General features: G+C 41.6%; 1 protein-coding gene across 11 annotated transcripts in view; it reads right to left on the reverse strand.

Annotated features, from left to right (window-relative positions):
• Tpx2 (TPX2 microtubule nucleation factor) overlaps nucleotides 1–18,334 on the reverse strand; it is a 57,112-nt gene that overhangs the window by 10,840 nt on the left and 27,938 nt on the right. For all 11 annotated transcript variants that reach the window (XM_029561772.1, XM_017797215.2, XM_029561767.1 and 8 more), the window contains 5 exons: nucleotides 17,095–17,266; nucleotides 13,502–13,643; nucleotides 10,641–10,857; nucleotides 4,651–4,746; nucleotides 3,477–3,653 (listed from right to left, as the gene is read on the reverse strand). In XM_029561772.1, coding sequence (XP_029417632.1) covers nucleotides 3,477–3,653; nucleotides 4,651–4,746; nucleotides 10,641–10,857; nucleotides 13,502–13,643; nucleotides 17,095–17,266 — 804 coding nt within the window. The remainder of the gene's footprint in view (nucleotides 1–3,476; nucleotides 3,654–4,650; nucleotides 4,747–10,640; nucleotides 10,858–13,501; nucleotides 13,644–17,094; nucleotides 17,267–18,334) is intronic.

The following is an 18,334-nucleotide window of genomic DNA, read 5'->3' on the forward strand; positions in this document are numbered from 1 at the left end:
ATCCCTGCATCTCTGGGATAAAGCCTACTTGATCATGGTGGATGATCTTTTTGATGTGTGTCTGTATGCAGTTTCCAAGTATTTTGTTGAGAATTTTTGCATCTATATTCAATTAGGATATGGGTCTATAGTTTTCTCTTTTGGTTGTGTCCTTACCTGGCTTTGGTATTAGAGTGATGCTGGCTTCATAGAAGGAATTTGGAAGTTCTCCCTCCCTTTCTATATTTTTGAATGAATTAAGTAGTATTGGATGTAGATCCTCTTTAAATGTCTAGTAGAGTTCTTCTGTCAATTCATCTGGTCCTGGGCTTTTTTTAGTCACGAGGTTTTGCATTACTGTTTCAATTTCTTTTTGTTTTATGGGTCTGTTTAAGCTGTTAATCTCTTAGTTTAGTTTTGGTGGTTCCCATGCCTTTAGATACCCATCCATTTCTTTTAGGTTTTCAAATTTAGTAGCATATAGATAGCCGTCCACTTCTTTTAGGTTTTCAAATTTAGTAGCATGTAGATTAACTGGGCTAGCGGTCTGTCAATCTTGTTTATCTTTTCAAAGAACCAGCTCTTGGAGTTGTTGATTCTTTGTATTGTATTGTTTCGATTTCACTAATTTCTGCCCTGATTTTGTTATTTCTTCTTGTCTTCTGGGTTTGGGTTTCGTTTGCTGTTGCTTTTCAAGTGTGTTGAGTTGCAATGTTAAGTCATTTATTTGTGTTCTTTCTGAGTTTTTGATGTAGGCACTTAGGGCTATAAACTTCCCTCTAAGGACCGTTTTCAGCGTGTCCTTTTCATTTAGTTCCAGGGATACTTTTCTTTCTTTCTTAATTTCTCTTTTGACCCATTCATCATTCAGGAGTGTGTTGTTTAATCTCCATGTGTTCATGTGGTGATTAGGGCGTCTTCGGATGTTGATTGTAAGCTTTATTGCATTGTGGTCTGATGGAATGCATGAAATTATTTCAGTCTTTTTGTATTTGTTGAGATTTGTTTTGTGCCCCAGTATATGGTCTATTTGGGAGAAGGTTCCAATGGGGTGCCGAGTAGAAAGTATGTCCTTTGGTGCTTGGGTGGAATACTCAGTAGATGTCTGTTAAGTCCATTTGATATTTGGTATTGTTTAATTCAGATGTCTCTCTGTTAACTCTCTGCCCTGTTGACCTATCTAATGGAGACAGTAGGGTATTGAAGTCCCCTACTATTAATGAGTTGGGGTTAATTTGGGTCTTAAAGTCCTGTAGCATTGTTTTAATGAAGTTTGGTGCACCAGAGTTTGGTGAATATATGTTCATGATTGTAATATCTTCTTGATTCATTGTTCCTTTGCCTAAAATGAAATGGCCCACTTTGTCTCTTCTGAATAGTTTTAGTTTAAAGTCTATTTTGTCAGATATTAGGATTGCTATGCCTTTTTTCTTAGTGCCATTTGCTTGGGATATTTTTTTCCATCCTTTCACTTTGAGATAGTGTCTGTCCTTGAAAGTGAGATGAGTTTCTTACAGACAGTTATACCTTCATTGGATTTCTTTCCGAAATCCCTTGGGTATAGTCGTTCCTTTCTTCAGCTCTTTGTATTGCTTCCAAAATTCCCTGAAAGGCTGATTTTGTGGACATGAATTCTTTCAGCATATATATGTCATGGAAGAGTTTTCTTTCCTCTTCAACTATAATGACATTTTGGCTGGATATAGTAATCTGGGTTGGCAACTGTGTTCATTTAACACTGGGAATACTTTGGTCCAGGCTCTTCTGGCTTTCATAGTTTGCATTGAAAAGTCAGCTGTGATCCTAATGGGTTTTCCTTTATATGTGACTTGTTGTTTCTCTTTTGCAGCTTTCAGAATTTTCTCTTTGTTTTGTGCGTGTAGTGTTTTTACTACGATGTGCCGTGGAGAGTTTCTGTTCTGGTCCTGTCTGTTTGGTGTTCTGTATGCTTCTTGTATTTGTATGGGCATGTCTTTCTTTAAGTTTGGGAAATTTTCTTCCACAATTCTGTTGAAGATCTGGTCCATGCCATTGTCTTGGGATTCTTCTCTTTCCTGTGTGCCTATGATTCACAAGTTTGGTGTTTTTATTGTATCACTCAATTCCTGCATATTCCATTCTTGTGATTTCTTAAATTTTTCATAGTCTTTGTTTGAGTGGTCTAGTTCATCCACTTTATCTTCCAGTCATCCTGTTGAGGCTTTCTCCTGTTGTTTGTAATTGGCTTACTGAGTGTTTCACTTCCTTCTTCATTTCAGCTGGAGTAGTCTTCAATATTTCTAACTCTTTTCCAAATTCGTTCAGAAGTTTATCCGTATCTTCCTTCAGTTCTTTGATTTATTTTTTGGTGTGTTCTTTTAAATTCACTGAATTCTTTTATCATGTTTATAATTGTACTTTTGAGTTCCATGTCCTGCATTATCTCTAGGGGGTTCTCATTGTACTCCTCTAGAGGACTATTGGTATTTGGTGGGGATATGCTATTTTGGTTTTTCATGTTATTATTTTTTCTCTGTGATTTTGACATTTGGATTTCTTTTGTAGTTTCTGATTCTTGTGTGAGACTCAGGCCTTCAAGTTTAGGTCTGCTTCTTTTTGTGAACCTCATGTGTTTACTTTTTGGGCATGAAAAGCTGGTTCGTCTAAGCTTCCGGTTCTCTCTTTTGAGAACTGGATTGATTTTGTCTTCAGGAGTTCCCACAGAGGCCCAATTCAGATGAGGGTCAGATGTTTTCAGGCTCTCTCCTAAGGTCTGGATCCCTCCAGGAATGATTTGGCCTCAGGAATTTGGGGGTTGGACTGGCCTGGGAGCCTGGCCCAGGAAAGATGCTGGTCTAGGGCAGCTGGTGGTCGTGCCACCCAGAGATGCAAAGGCAGGTGGGGTGGGAAGAGGTCCCAAGGACTCCTGGGGACTGCACTGAGGAGCTGGGTTTGTCTGGATGCAAAGGATCAGGAAGAGGAAAGGTCAGCCCCCGTGTCCCAGAAAGCGGCTGGCAGGTGGTGCAGGCCCAGGGAAGCACAGGGAGGTGAGGGCGGGGCCAGGCCCAGAAGCAGTGCTTCTGGGGCCCAGAGAAGGCACTACGTTGGTCTGGATGTAAAGGATCAGGAAGCAGTATTGGTTCCCCAGGTGTCTGGGATCCCAAGACAAGGAATGGAACAGGGCCCAAACTCAGGGGAGAGAACAGTGGGGGAGATGGGAGGGTGAATGGGGCTTGGGGAGTCAAGGCACAGAGGTGCAATGGATTTATCCCAGAGAAAGGCCTGTGGATAGGAGAGAGCAGATAGTGATTTTTATAGTAAGTTCTATATAAAGTTCCCTGAGCCAGGTGACGCACGCCTGTAGTCCTTGGGAGGCAGAGGCAAGAAAACCACCACAGATTTTTCAGTCAGTCTGGTCTACATAGCAAGACACTGTCTTAAGCAAGCAAACAAACAGAAAAAGGTTTCCTTTGAGAGATCAAATGGTATTTTGCAACTTGCAGAAATGAAACACCTACCTCTCCTTTCTGCATTTCTTTTATTTTCTTTTCCTTCTGTAACTGACGTTCTTTGTCCCGAGAATCAAAGGAGAAAGGGCAGACCTCCACATTTCTTGCCTCTGGGATGTGGGGTTTATAAGGTACCCCATAATGTGGCACAGGTTGAGCTCTTATCACTACTGGTTCTTCCTCTTCCTAAGAAAGAAACTGGTTTAGAAACAGGATTCCTCATCTTTCCCACCTCCTCAGAAGGCTTTATGAGATAAGGAACTAATTAAGACAAGTCACTCAAACTTAAGTGTCTTGGCTTCCTTTTCTTGGAGATACAATGCTAAAGTCAGCTACCCCATCAGAGGGTTCAAAGCAACGTGAAAATATTTGGTAAAGAACTAACACAATCACTCTTACATGATCTAAAGTTTTTCTCAGGAATGTTGGCGTAACGAAATGAATTCATTGTTGAATAAAATGAAGAACAGAAGAAAGGCACTAAGTAAGCATGCCTTTGATTCAGACCCCAGGCACCACTAAAACATGACTGGAATTAACGGTTGCCAGACCCAGAATAGGACCAAGTACGTTGTTTGGGTTCAAGCTAGTAACATAAGATTACCATGTATTTTAGTTTCAAATGAACCTTATAAAAAGGTTTATGCTGAGATCTGCTATAAAAGTACCCTAAGTCTGGATATTTATAGATAAAATGGGAGCTGTAATAAGAAGCTAGTAGGATCAATGACAGTTTACATAATACAATCCCATGAATCGTCACCAATCACCTTTGTGACCCTTGGGTTATCAAGGACAATACAATGCAACTGCTTAGTAGATAATTTAAAGTCCCTCACTAACAGTAAGAACAACTCAAGCAAAATAAAATGCAGGGCTTGGCAACGCTAAACAAAGACAGGTTGATTTCACTGCTATAGAAATGGACAAGCCTCTAATGTTTAACTTTCCTGTTTTCAGAAATCAGAACCAGTTACCACTGAAAGCAAAAACATTCACACCTTACCAACTACTCTGCTCTCAAAGTAACAACAAAAAAAAGATGAACAAACATTCATATCATTGTTAAAGACAACTCCAGACAAGAGCTGATTGCCTTTGGTCTCCATTAAGTTTAAAGAACACAAAGACTTCCACTGATAATGCAGAGGGAAAAAGAAATGCCCTTCTCCCAGGGAATCACCTCGTCTTCTCTTGCAAGTATTCGGATTCTGTTCTTCAATGCAAAAGCTGGTGACTTGGGGACAGTGACTGGAAGTACCTTCTTTTCTGGAACACCCTAGAAGGGTACACAACTCAATCAGGCATTCCAGAACAATTTCCAACATGCGATATGAAAGGTGAAAACCTAGGTCAGAAAGACAAGGCGCTCGCTGTACAAGCCTGAACACCTACCTGTGTTTGAGCCTCAGAACCCATGATGGAAGAATCAACCCCCAAAAGTTGTCCTCCAACCTCCACATGAGCACTGTGGTGAGCACTATGGCGTGTACATACCAGCACTCTCATACATACATCATAGACACACACACATAACAATAAAATAAACAACAAAAGAAGAAAGAAGAAAACCTTTCTTGGTTTTGGGGGGTTTTTTTGAGACAGAGACTCCCTGTAGCCCCAAGGGGCCTGGAACTTGCTACGTAGACCAGGTTGGCCTCGATCTCACAGAGAGTCACCTGCCTCTACCTCCTCCAGAGTGCTGGGATCAAAAGCACGTGCCACTACACCTGGCAAAAAAAACAAAAATACTCTTAAAGAAAAGTTTGTGTGTCATGACAACAGAACTCTCCATTGCCAGGACTAATAGAAGAAACTCCTCACAAACAACCAAATCCACAGATACTTAAGTCCTTACAAAAAAATGGTATAGTGTCTGCATGTAACCTATGCACATCTTCTCATACTTTAAGGCATCTCTATATTGTTCAAAATACCTAATATAATAAAAATGTGATGAATATAGTTAAAATATTATTCAGGGAATATTAGTCAAGAAAGAAAAGTCTATTATGTGTTCAGTACAAGTGTTATTTTTTTTTTCTCAAATACTTCCCAACTATGGTTAATTGAGTCCACAGATGCAGAATTCACAAAGAATTGACTGTACATACAGAAGGTCACAGAACTTAATGAGATGCTCACTTCCCCTGGCTAGCCTGTGGGTACTATTTCAGTTCATAAATCCCTAGCACCTAATATAGATCCAGTGAAGTTTAAGACATTCAGTAAAAGTTAGCTAAATGGATATAGTAAAAATGAACACATGAGGGTTTATATGTTTATATCTTGGATCCAAAGAGGGTCTTTTGCAAAAGTTCTTAATTTCAACAATGCTCCAACTACTCAAAACGTATGTGGACTATCTTGGAGTGGATTTCTTTCTTTTTTCTCGAGATAGGGTCTCTAGGCCAGGCTGGCCTTGAATTCCCTAAGAACTCAAAGATGGCCTTGATTTCCCTACCACCACCTCCCAAATGCTAGGATTACAGATGTACACCACTATGCCCATTTTATGTGGTAAATGAGACTGACCCCAGAGCATCTTGAATGCTAGACCTGAGATATACCCCCAGCCCTACAGTGGCTTTTTAAAGCCACTTTTTGGACCATGTAAAACAGTTGTTTGGTGTGGTTGTGCATGCCTTTAATCTCAGCGCTGGGGAGGCAGAGGCAGGCAGATTTCTGTGAGATCGAGGCCAACCTGCTCTATATAGTGAATTTCAGACCAGCTGGGGTTACAAGGAGACTCTGTCTCAAGCCCTGCTACCCCCTTAAAAAAAAAAGCTATTTGTTGGGTTGGTGGTTTTTCCTTTTCTTTTACTTTCTTGGTCTTTTTGAGACAGGGTCTCTTTGTAGCCTCAGCTGTCCTGGAACTCACTATGTAGACCAGGCTGGCCTTGAACTCACAGAGATCTGCCTGCTTCTGCCTCCCGAGTGCTGGGATTAAAGGCATGCGCCACCATGCCCGGCTGTTTATATTTTTGAGACAAGGTCTCATTACATAGCCCTGACTGGCCTAGAACTCACTACGTAGACCACAGAGATCCAATGCACAGAATCATTTCTTCGTCTACTATCTTGAACAACTTTGAAGATTTTTAAAAAAAATATTTTATTATGACGGGTATGGTGGCACATGCCTTTAATCCCAGCACTCAGGAGGCAGAGGCAGGCGGATCTCTTCTGAGCTCAAGGCCAACCTGGTCTACATAGTGAGTTCCAAGACAGCTGGGGCTACAGAGAGACCCTGTCTCAAAAAGACAGAAAAAAAATAAAAATAAATAAATAAATAAAATTTTAAAAAATAAAAATAATTTTTTAAAGTTTTAGCTACAAATATTTTTAGGACTGGCTTCTAAAAGCAATAAGCTAGGCCTGATGGCACACACCTGCAATTACAGCACTTGGGAGGGTAAGCAAGAGGCCAGATTGTGCTACACAGCAAGTTTTCAGCCAGCCTGGGCCAAATAATGTAACCCTATCTCAAACAAGATAAAAAGCATATTCAACTTTAAAATACAAAGATTTGTCATCCTGAAGGAATCAGAAAGCTGGTGCCTCAGTATCTAAGACAGGTGGCTTCCCTGTAAAGCTGGGTACAGCAGCGCCATCACTAGGAAGGTCTTATGTCCTCTCTAGGGGATTAGCATGAAGGGAATGCTCATTCTGCTGGGAAATTTCTGTTTCCTAAAGAATGCTATCACTAGAATAGGAAGTCCAGCTTAGCAGACTTTGTAATTAGTGTGCTTTCAAATAATTCTTACAACAAACAGCAAAATCTGCTGTTCTACAACATCCTGGACAAATGCACATTATGACTAACTGCACCAGGCTAACCAGGGCTCTAGTCTAGCCCAGCTGCCTTCCAGGACCCAGAATTTTTCACAAAACAAAGTAATTAAATATCTAAGAACTATTTAGTTCTAAACTATCCATCTTTTCTCATTTTTCACTTTTCTCTGGACCCAACCATCAGAGAGATACAGTGGTGATAGACAGAAGTGTCGTATTTTCATATAAAGAGGATCAATAAAAATCTCTAATAAGCAAGCTCTGAATGAGATTTTTGTTTGTTTGTTTTGTTTTTATTTTTTGATACAGGATCTCCCTGTACTCCCAGCTGGCCTAGAATTCCTACGTAGGCTGGCCTGGAACTCACAGAGATCTGCCTGCCTCTGCCTCCCAAGTGCTGGGACTAAAGGCATGTGCCACCATGCCTGTGTGGGATAATCCTCATTATTTGGGAAAGGAAAAAATGTTTCATTTAAAAAAAAAAAAAAAAAAATCGGGCTGGAGAGATGGCTCAGAGCACTGACTACTCTTACAGAGGACCCACGACTGATTCCAAGCACCTACATGGTGGCTAACAACCATCTGAAACTCCAGTTCCAGGGGATTTGATGCCTCTGACCTCCAGGGGCATTGCACGACACAGGTACACTTACACACATGTAGGCAATATACTCACACATATAAAATGAAAAATAATAAATAAATAAATTTTTAAGTTTTAAAAAAATCACATTTGGCGAAGGGACCAGTGACAGATGGTTCAGTGAGTAAAAGTACTTGTTGTCAAGCTGATGATCTGAGTTCAATCCTTGGGACTCACATGGTGGAGAGAGTTTAGTCACGTTGTCCTCTGACCTTCACAGGGGGCTATGACACATGCATGCACAAACACAACATACACACACAAATAAATACATAAATGTTAGTGGAGTGCTTGCCTAGCATGCACAAGGCTCTGGGTTCAGTCTCCAGTACCATAAAAACTGAGAAAACTGGGCTTGGTGATGCACAGCTGTAGTCCCAGCACTCAGAAGTATAGCAGGAGGATCAGGGTCTTTCTTAGGTTATACAGGGAGTTCAAGGTCAGTCAGGGCTACATGAGACTAACTGAACCCCATCTACACTGCCTGTAATCAAAGTCAACCAGAGGCTTAATTAGAAACAAAGAAAGGGGTATGGCGAGACAGATGGCTCAGTAGTCAGGAACATGTACTGCTTTTGTTGAAGACCCAAGTTTGGTTTCTACCACCTTTGCCAAACAGCTCACAACTGTCTTTAACTCCAGTTCCAGAGGATTTGACACCTTTTGGCCTCTATGGGGCCCTGTACTCACATGCACAAACTCATATACAGACATACACAGACACACACAGACACACACACGCAAATAATTAAAAATAATAAAAAGAACGCCAGAGCGTCCTGGCATTTGGGAGGCAGAGGCAGGAGGATCTCTGTGAGTTCAAGGCCAGCCTGGTCACCATAGTGAATCCAGGCCAGCTATGGCTACAGGGAGACCACCCAAAAAAAAAAAAAAAAAAAAAAAAAAAGCCAGGCAGGGACTACAGGGAGACCCTGTCTCAAAAGACAGACAGACAGAAAACCTTCTCAATTGTTTCTATTTTTCTCTTTTATTTATATGAGTGTTTTGCTGCATGTATGTAAGTACCCCTGGGTCCATGCAATGTCTGAGGAAGCCAGAAGAGGGTGTTGGAGCCTCCAGAACTGGAGTTAAGGACAGTTGTTAGCCACCATGTGGGTGCTGGGAACTGAACCTGGGTCCTCTGCAACAGCAGTAAGTACATTTTTTTTTTTTTGACACCACAGGTGTCCAGGGGGCTCCTGCCCCCAAAGCCCCAGCCGTGAGGCCACTGAGCCATCTCTCCAGTCCCCAAAATAAAGTCTTTTTTTTTAAAAAAAGAAAAAGAAAACAAGAGGAGGAAATTCAGTTTCTAGAAACAGAAGTTTCTTTCTTGTTAAGTTTAGAGTTCCAGGCCAGCCTGGTCTACATAGAGAGTTCCAGGCCAGTCAGTGCTACACTGGCTGTGAGACCCTATCTCAAAAAAAAAGTTTCTTGTAAGAAAGCTTGGCTAATAGCAGATGTGCTATCATAGCAAGAAAGAAGGAAGGCACTGTGAATACAACAGAGGCTCAAGGGGCTTGGGGAGATGGTTCAGTCAGTAAAATGCCTGCTCCATAAGCATGAGGGCCAGAGTTCAGACTCCTAGCACCCACGTAAAACGCCAGGCATGGTGGCAGCACACATCTATGACCCCTGCACTGGGAGCACAGGGATTAACTAGAGGATCCCTGGAGCCCACTGGCCAGCCAGCCTAGCAGAATGAGTGAGCTCCTGGTTCAATGAGAAATCCTGTCCCCAAATATAAAATTAGGTAGAAAGTGATTGAGGAAGATACCCAGCACTGAGCTCAGGCCTCCATGTGCATTCTCAATACAAAAAAAACACACCGTATACCGCATACACACATATATGGGGGGAGTCTCATATGAAAAAGGCTTCCAGTTATAGTTAAAAGAGGAAATGCATATTATTTCTAAACATAATCATAATCATCATTTGTATAAAGCCTGAGAAGTATAACTTCAAGTTGCTTTTGGTTTAATGCTAAAAAATGGAATAAAGTTGGTACCGAATCAGAGATCATTACCATTTCACCAGAAACTATTGTTGACTAAAAAAGATGACAATAAGGGCACAGTGGCATGTGTCTATAATCCCAGCTACACAGGAGGCTGATACAAAGGTGTCTCTTGAGGTTACAAGTTTGAGACGAGCCTGAGCAATACAAGACCCCATCTCAAGAGAAAAGTTCACTAAATAAAGCATATAGAAGGACATACTGGGTTTATATGAAAATACTATGCTATTTCACATAGAGACTTGAGCATGTACAGATTTTGGTCATGTGGGGGGGGGTTCTGAAACCAATCCTCCACAGACATGAGGGCTGAGTCCATGTGAAAGGACCCAGAGCAGTGGGTCACACAGTACAAGTGTCAGCAGTCATGACAGCAACAACATAATGATAACAACCCAACTACATGTTATCAAATGTTGCTCCTGCACAAAGCACTCCCTGAAACCTCCATCTGCAAACTCATTCCCTCTCTTGAATTCCTATAATACTTTAAACTGTCTTCCAGAACACATTTGCCTATTCTTTGATATTATTTAACACATGCTGCCTCCCTTACTGGACTCTAAATCCTAAGAGCAAATGTCACTTCTGCATCTCTTTGTCACCTCCAGCCTGACAGGATGATGTCCTGCTCACAGTATCAACTTGAATACTATGAATGGCATTTAGTCCTGGTCAGGATACTTCTGGCCAGCTCCCAAACCACGAGTATTCTTACCACAACATCTTCCAAGATCTTAGTAGGGCAAGGTCTGGAATGAAATTCAAAGTGTTCATCCTCTGATTTCTTCTTTGACTCTCGCTCCCGGATCCGTTTCTCAATTTCCAAATCAAAACCAACAGACTGAGTAGGTGGTTTCACAGGGGGTTTCTTGGGCAGGAGGGGTCCACCTTCAAAAATTCTGGGATCAAGTTCCCGTGCTTTAAATTTGTATCTGTAACAAGGGAATTTAAATAAGAGTTACAAAACTTTACTTTTTTTTTTTTCGGTCTTTTTGAGACAGGGTCTTCCTGTAGCCCCAGCTAGCCTAGAACTTGCTATGTAGAACAGGCTGGCTTTAAACTTACAGAGATCCGCCTGCCTCTGCCTCCTGAGTGCTGGGATTAAAAGGCGTGAGCCACCACACCTGTCTTATTTATTTATTTATATTATTTTTATTGTATGTGTATCAGTGCGTTGTCTGCATGTATGTGAGTGCCCCCCATGTTGTACAATGCCTGCAGAGGTCAGAAGAGGGCGTTGGATCCCCAGGAGCTGGAATTACAGATGGTTGTTAGCCACCATGTGGGGGCTGGGACTTGAACCCAGGTCCTCTGCAAGAACACCCAGTGCTCTTAACCACTGAGCCATCTCTCCAGCCCACACAAAAATTTTTTTTTATACTTTATTATTTTTATTTTATGTGTATGAGTGTATTGCCTGCATGTATGTGAGTGCACCTGTGTCGTGCAATGCCTTGGAGGTCAGAAGAGGGCTTCAGATTCCCCTGGAACTGGAGTTAAGGACAGTTTGTAGCCACCATGTGGGTGCTGGGAATCAAACCTGGGTCCTCTCCAAGAGCAGTCAGTGCTGTTAACCGCTGAGCCATCTCTCCAGCTCCACAAAACTTTTTTTAATAAAATGAAAACTACAGGGCCTTTTACCTACATGCAGGCAATACACACATACACATAAAATAAAAATAATAAAATTTTAAGTTTAAAAAAATAAAACATAAAATAAAATGAAAACTACACAATCAACAGAGTAGAACAAACCAAAACATAATCATGATGATGATCCACCTGTAGAGTGAGATTCCTGCTCTCCATAGTTTTACCTTCACCTCTTGAGGAGAGAATAAATAAAAATAAATTTAAAAAGAGAAAAGCAGGGGGCTGGAGAGATAGCTTAGCAGTTAAGAACACTGTTCTTGCAGAAGACCCGGGTTTGAATCCCAGCACCCACATGGCAGCTAACAATAGTCCATAACTCCAGTTCCAAGGGATCCAACAGCCTCTTCTGTCCTCTGCAGGTATTGTACGACACGGGTGCCTTTACCTACACGGAAGCATAACACTCATATACATAAAAATAAAAATAATAAAATATTTTTTATAAAAAAGAAAAGCACTCCAGGATTTCTGCTACAGGTTGAGTTATAGCTCAGCTACTAGTGCCCATCTAGCATGCACAAAGCCCTGGGTTCCATCCCCAGGGACTTATAACAGGACCTAACAGTGGATGCTTGTAATCTTAGCACGCAGGAGGTGGAGACAAGAGGGTTAGAAATTCAAGGTCATCTTTGACTAACAGCAACTCTGAGCTATTTTTGAGCCAAAGATATATAAGTCCCTGTCTCAAAAGAGGACGGTGGGAATTAGGGCCAAGCCCGGTGGCATAGGCCATGATCCCAGCAAGTAATAAAGCTGAAGCAAAATGATTGGAAGAAAGTTCAAGATAGCCTGGGCTACAGAGAAGTTCGAAGCCAGCCTGAGTAACTTAGTGAGACTGTTTGAAAATTTTAAAAGTGAAAAAGTGTAAGGGCCGAGGCATAGTCCAACAGTACAGCACTTTACTAACATGTAGGATGTCCTTGAGCTTCATCCCCAACATCTCAAAGGATTGGGCCACTCTTCAAGAACAGAAAGGAATGGAAGGAAGATAGAAGGAGATAAGAGATAAGCTCCCACGTTAACTGCATTAAGTTCCAGCTCCCTCCAAGGATACTAGCTGTAAACATCTCTTGGGTAGCATAAAGTAAGTAGGCTCTACCGAGGCAATTCTTAGAACACACAGTCCTTAATTGGAATCCAAAGTTAAGTCCTAACCTCTGCATTTGATTTTACCAGCTTACAGACCAGGGCACCTCCATAGTCTCACTTTGTCATAGACATGATCACAGCCTGCAGAGCCATTAAATGCCTCATGAAAATGAAAACAGCAACCACTGCCCTCATAAAACTGAAAGCAAGCCAGGTGTGGCAATGTGCGCCTTTAATCCCAGCACTTGGGAGACAGAGGCAGTCAGATCTCTGTGAGTTCAAGGCCAGCCTGGTCTACACAGCCAGTTCCAGGCCAACTGGGGTTAAAAGAGAGACCCTGTCTCAAAAAGACCAAAAATGAATAAATAAGTAAAAACCTGAAAGCAAGCACTCAGGCTCTTACTCCTCTTCCTCAGACACTTCAAATGGGACTGTTCTTGTTTGCTGTCTGGTGCTGGGACAAAACACTGATCAAAACCAACTTGGAAAGGAAAGGATTTATTACATCTTACAAGTGAGAGTCCATTATCAAAGGAAGCAAGGGCAGGAGCTGAAAGCAGGAATCTGGAGGCAGGAACTGGAGCAGAGACCATGGAGTAATGCTGCTTACTGTCTGGCTCAGCAACCTTTCTTATATAGCCTAGGCCCACCTGCCCAGGGATGGCACAGCCCATGGTACGCTAGGCCCGCCCACATCAATTAACAATTAAGAAAAGCCTCACACACACGCCCATAAGCTAGTTTAATGGAGACTATTCCTCAACTGAGGTTCCTTCTTCCAGGTGATCCTAGTTTGTGTCAAGTTGGCAAAAACTACTCAGCACAGAGACTTACTGTTGCAGTTTCTCAAGCTCCTCAGCCTCCTGTTCCGCTGTACTTTTGCAGGTCACAGGCCTTGCCCGCAATTTGGTTTTCAGTACAGGAGTCTGGGGGTCTCTAGAGATCTTGGTCACAGAAGATCTGGAAGGTAACAGGCCTGAAAACCAAGATTACAGACATTTACTTATCCTTAGTTCCCCAAGATCCATTCTACCTGCAAGAGCTGACCTAACTAGGCAAGAAATCGATAAATGAACCAGAGTACCTGGCTCTGTACACTCAGCTTATCAAATGTCTGATCCCTTCTATCACTCTTTATTGAAGAGGAGTCTTTGAGTAAATTCTTCTGCCATCCCTGCACTTAAAATTGAGTCATATCTGAAGCCTTTCTTGCCATTACACAGTCTTTCTATTGAAAATACCAACTATTTTGTGTGCTGACTTTTTTTTTTTTTTGTCTTTTTTGAGACAGAGTCTCCTTGTAGCCCCAGCTGTCCTAAAACTCACTATGTAGACCAGGCTGGCCTTAAAGTCACACAAAGACCACCTGCCTCCACCTCCCAAGTGCTGAGATTAAAGGTGTGCCCCACCACACCTGGTGTGTTGACCTTTTTTTCATATAGTTTTAAGACATAAGGCTATTATAAACACTAATAACTCCTAACTTTATGAATTTCATAAAAACATCTATATTAAAGTATTCAGGCCGCCACTCACAGAAAGTCAAATGGTAAAGCTAAACATGGTTGTACATGCCTGCAATCCTAGCACCTAGGAAGTTGGAGACAGGAGGATCAAGAGTTCAAGGTCAGCCTGGAGTACATAATAAGCCAGTCTCATAGCTAGACCCTGTCTCAAAAACATGTAGGAAGAGAGAGAGGGGAAAATCAGACAGTCAACTGATGAAAGTAAAATTTTTTTAAAAAAGAAAGAAAACAACTCTGCCAAAGCATCAATATTTAGACGATCACCAACACTCATAGAAAGTATTGATCTCTACCTGGTTAGGAACAATCCTGTCATAATTACTTACAATGAATCCTCCTATCTAGATCTTATATAACAGCAAGAGATGTTAATTAGTTCATTTACTGGTTGGTCTTTTGAGACAAGGCTGGCTATGAAGCCTTGGTTACACTAGAACTTGGTATAATCCAGCTTGGCTTCAGACTTGAGCAATTCTCTTGCTTCAGCATTTTAAATGCTAGGAATACAGGTATGTGCCACCACACCCAGTCATAAATCTATTTATTTTAGAAATAAGCAATATTTTATATATATAAAACCATAACCTAGCTATAACTATACCAAGTTTAAAGTAAAAATTATGCAAAATAAGCCAGGTGTGGTGGTGCACACCTTTAATCCCAGCACTTGGGAGGCAGAGGCAGGAGGATCTCTGTGAGTTCAAGGCCAGCCTGGTCTACATAAGAGTTCCAGGACAGCTGGGGCTACAGGAAGACGCTGTCTCAAAAAGACCAAAAAAAAAAAAAAAAAAAAAAAAAAAAAAAAAAAAAATTATGTAAAATAATTTTTCTATTTGCCATGACTTTGGAATTCTAAAACCTGAGGATATACTACTGGCTTCCATATACTATTTAGGAAGCCATGTTTAGGAGCTGGGCCTAGGAGAGCACACTTGTCATCCATCCCAGCACTTGGGAGGCTGAGGCAGGACGATCACAAATTCAGAGGCTAACTAAGGCAATAGAGCAAAATCCTGTCTCAAAAAAGGCACAAGGGAGACAGCTCACCTGGCAAAAGTGTGTCCCACACAAGACTGAACACTTAAGTTTGATCCCTGGAACTCATACTGGAAGGAGAACCCACTCCCCAAAGTTGTTCTTTAATCTTCACATACATGTGCACATGCATATACAGCACACGCGCGCGCACACACACACACAAAATCCATCCATCAATCAATGAAAAAGAAGCTTTTAAAAAGTCATTTCCAGGGGCTGGAGAGATGGCTCAGCGGTTAAGAGCACTGACTGCTCTTGCAGAGGACCCGGGTTCGATTCCCAGCACCCACATGGCAACTATGAACCTTCCTTAACTCCAGTTCCAGGGGAATCTGAAGCCCTCTTCTGACCTCCGTGGCATCGCATGACATGGGTGCACTCACATACATGCAGGCAATACATTGTACACATAAAACAAATATTTTTTTTAAAAAGTCATTTCCAGAGGCAGAGGCAAGTGGATCTCTATGAGATTGAGACCAGCCTGGTATACATAGTAGGTTCCAGGCCAACTGGGTATAGCTACAGAAAGACCCTGTCTCAAAAAAGTACCAAAAATAAACAAATAAATAAAAATTAAAAAGTCACTGGGCATGGTGGCACATGCCTCTGATCTCAGCACTCGGGAAGCAAAAGCAGGTAGATCGCTGTGAGACCAACACCAGTCTTGTCTACACAGCAAGTTCTAGGCCAGCTAGGGCTACAGAGAGACCTGGTCTCAAAAAAACTAAAAAATGAAAAGTAAATTTTTTCTTATTTAAAACGTTTTAATTTTCATTTTTTTTAATATTTATTATTTTTATTTTATGTGTATGCATGTATTGCCTGCATATAGGTAAGTGCACCTGTGTCGTGCAATGCTCACAGAGGACAGAAGAGGCTGTCAGATCCCCTAGAACTGGAGTTATAGACAGTTGATAGCTGCACATGGGTGCTGGGATTCGAACCCAGGTCTTCTGGAAGAACAGCCAGTGTTCTTAACCACTGAGACATCTCTCCAGTCCAAAAAGTAAATTTTTTTAAAGTCATGTTTAGGTTAGGCATGGTGGGCACATGCCATAAATCCCCAGCACTCAGGGACGTAAAGGCAGGAAGGTCTCTGTGAGTTCCAGGCCAGCTAGGACTACATAGAGAGACCCTATCTGAAAACAAACACACAAACGTCATGTTTAATACTTCATCTTAACAATTAAAAATTTTTCATTATTTTCATAATATAAAATAGTAGAATAGAATAGCCATATTAAGAAATGCTATATTTGGGGCTGAGGATGTAGCTCAGTGATAAGAGTGCTTGCCTAACATGCCCAAGGCCAGAGGTTACAAAAAGAAAACAGAGAAAAACTGTATTTAAAGTCACTTATGTAACCACCTAACACAGTGCTAAACAATGCCTATGGAAAGAGAAAAATTTTAAATACCTCAAAGACACATGCTGTTCTATCAAAATACTGGCCAGATTTTGGGGTTTTGTTTTGAGATGGGGTCTTATGTAGTCCAGGCTAGCATCAAACTCACTACGCAGCCAAGGCTGGCCTTGAACCCCTAATCCTCCTAGTTCTGCCTCCCATGTTCTGGAATTACAAGAGTGTACCACCATAGCCAGCTTAGCCATATTCTCTTGATAAGTTATTTTATACCACTTTTAATCTTCAGACTTTATCTTTTGGTAGAAATTATTTTCATAGAAATAGAAACAATTAGATTAAAAGCTCTTTAACTGTTCACCACATCTGTACAAACTCACCAGCATATATACCCATCATTTTACTTTCCCCATTTGTCTTTTAGACAATCACTCCTCCTGTGCTTCTAAGAAGTTAGAGAGGCTCCTCCCAGCAGTGACACCAGGAGGAAACTTACTATTGTCGTCCTTCTTATTCCTCAGATGATATCTATTAGGGGTTCGTTTGTGGAAGGCTTCCACCTGCTCTGCAAGGGACACATATGTAGAAGCTGATTCATCAAACGTTCTTTTCTTTCCTTTGGTCAGATTGAAAGGCTTAATAATAGTACATCCCTTAGTCATTCGGGCCTGTAAAGAGTAAAGTTGTTCCCCAAATGAAATGTTGTAAAAGCACACATCAACCAAAAGTCACATATTTAGCACGGAAGATCAAAATAAAAAGGGCCTGTAGGCAGTCAAGATTATTACACTAAGTTTATCAGTCCTTCAACAGGGTCATAGTCAGTTTTATGGTCATTATTTTTCTTCCTTTTAAAAATCTGTCACTTGCAGTCTGGAGAGAAGGCTCAACGGTTAAGGGCACTAGCTGTTCTTGTGGAAGACCCGGGTTCAAATCGCAGCACTAACAACTGTCACTCCACATGCAGGGGGATCTGATGCCCTCTTCTGTCTTCTACAGGCACTGCATGACACAGGTGCATTTAAATCCATGTAGGCATATTAATACATGTAAAATAAATTTAAAAATCTTTTTAAATAATCTTCCATGTAGGCTAGAGAGATGGCTGTTGTTAAGAGCACTGGCTGCACTTGCAAAGAACCTGAGTTCAATTCCCAGGACCACAGATGGTGGCTAATAACCATCTGTAAATAAAGTTCCGGGGGATCCAATGCCGTGTTTTGACCTCGACAGGCATTGCACAACGGGGGCGCTCACATCCATGCAGGCAATACATACATACATGTAAAATAAAAATAAGCTTGTCTTAGGGTCCCAGACACCTGGGGAACCAATACTGCTTCGTGATCCTTTACATCCAGACCAATGTGGTGCCTTCTCTGGGCCCCAGAAGCACTGCTTCTGGGCCTGGCCCCGCCCTCACTTCCCTGTGCTTCCCTGGGCCTGCACCACCTGCCAATCGCTTTCTGGGACACGGGGGCTGACCTTTCCTCTTCCTGATCCATAGGAGAAGGGTATTAGTAAGGGAGAAAGGGGGGAAATGGAGGCACCTTAAGTGGGAAAACCATGATGGAGGGGTGAGACAATGTGAGAGATAAACAATGCCTAGCTAGTTTTGAAAACCAGCGAGAACCATATTACTCCTACACCCTACTGACAAATTATACATAGCAGATCAAGAAATATATGTCTAGGTAAGGTTTATCTGAGAACAACTGGTCTTTGCCCAAGATTTA

Source organism: Nannospalax galili, unplaced genomic scaffold (assembly GCF_000622305.1).
Source record: "Nannospalax galili isolate Female #2095 unplaced genomic scaffold, S.galili_v1.0 scaffold1714, whole genome shotgun sequence".
Lineage (NCBI taxonomy): Eukaryota > Metazoa > Chordata > Mammalia > Rodentia > Spalacidae > Nannospalax > Nannospalax galili.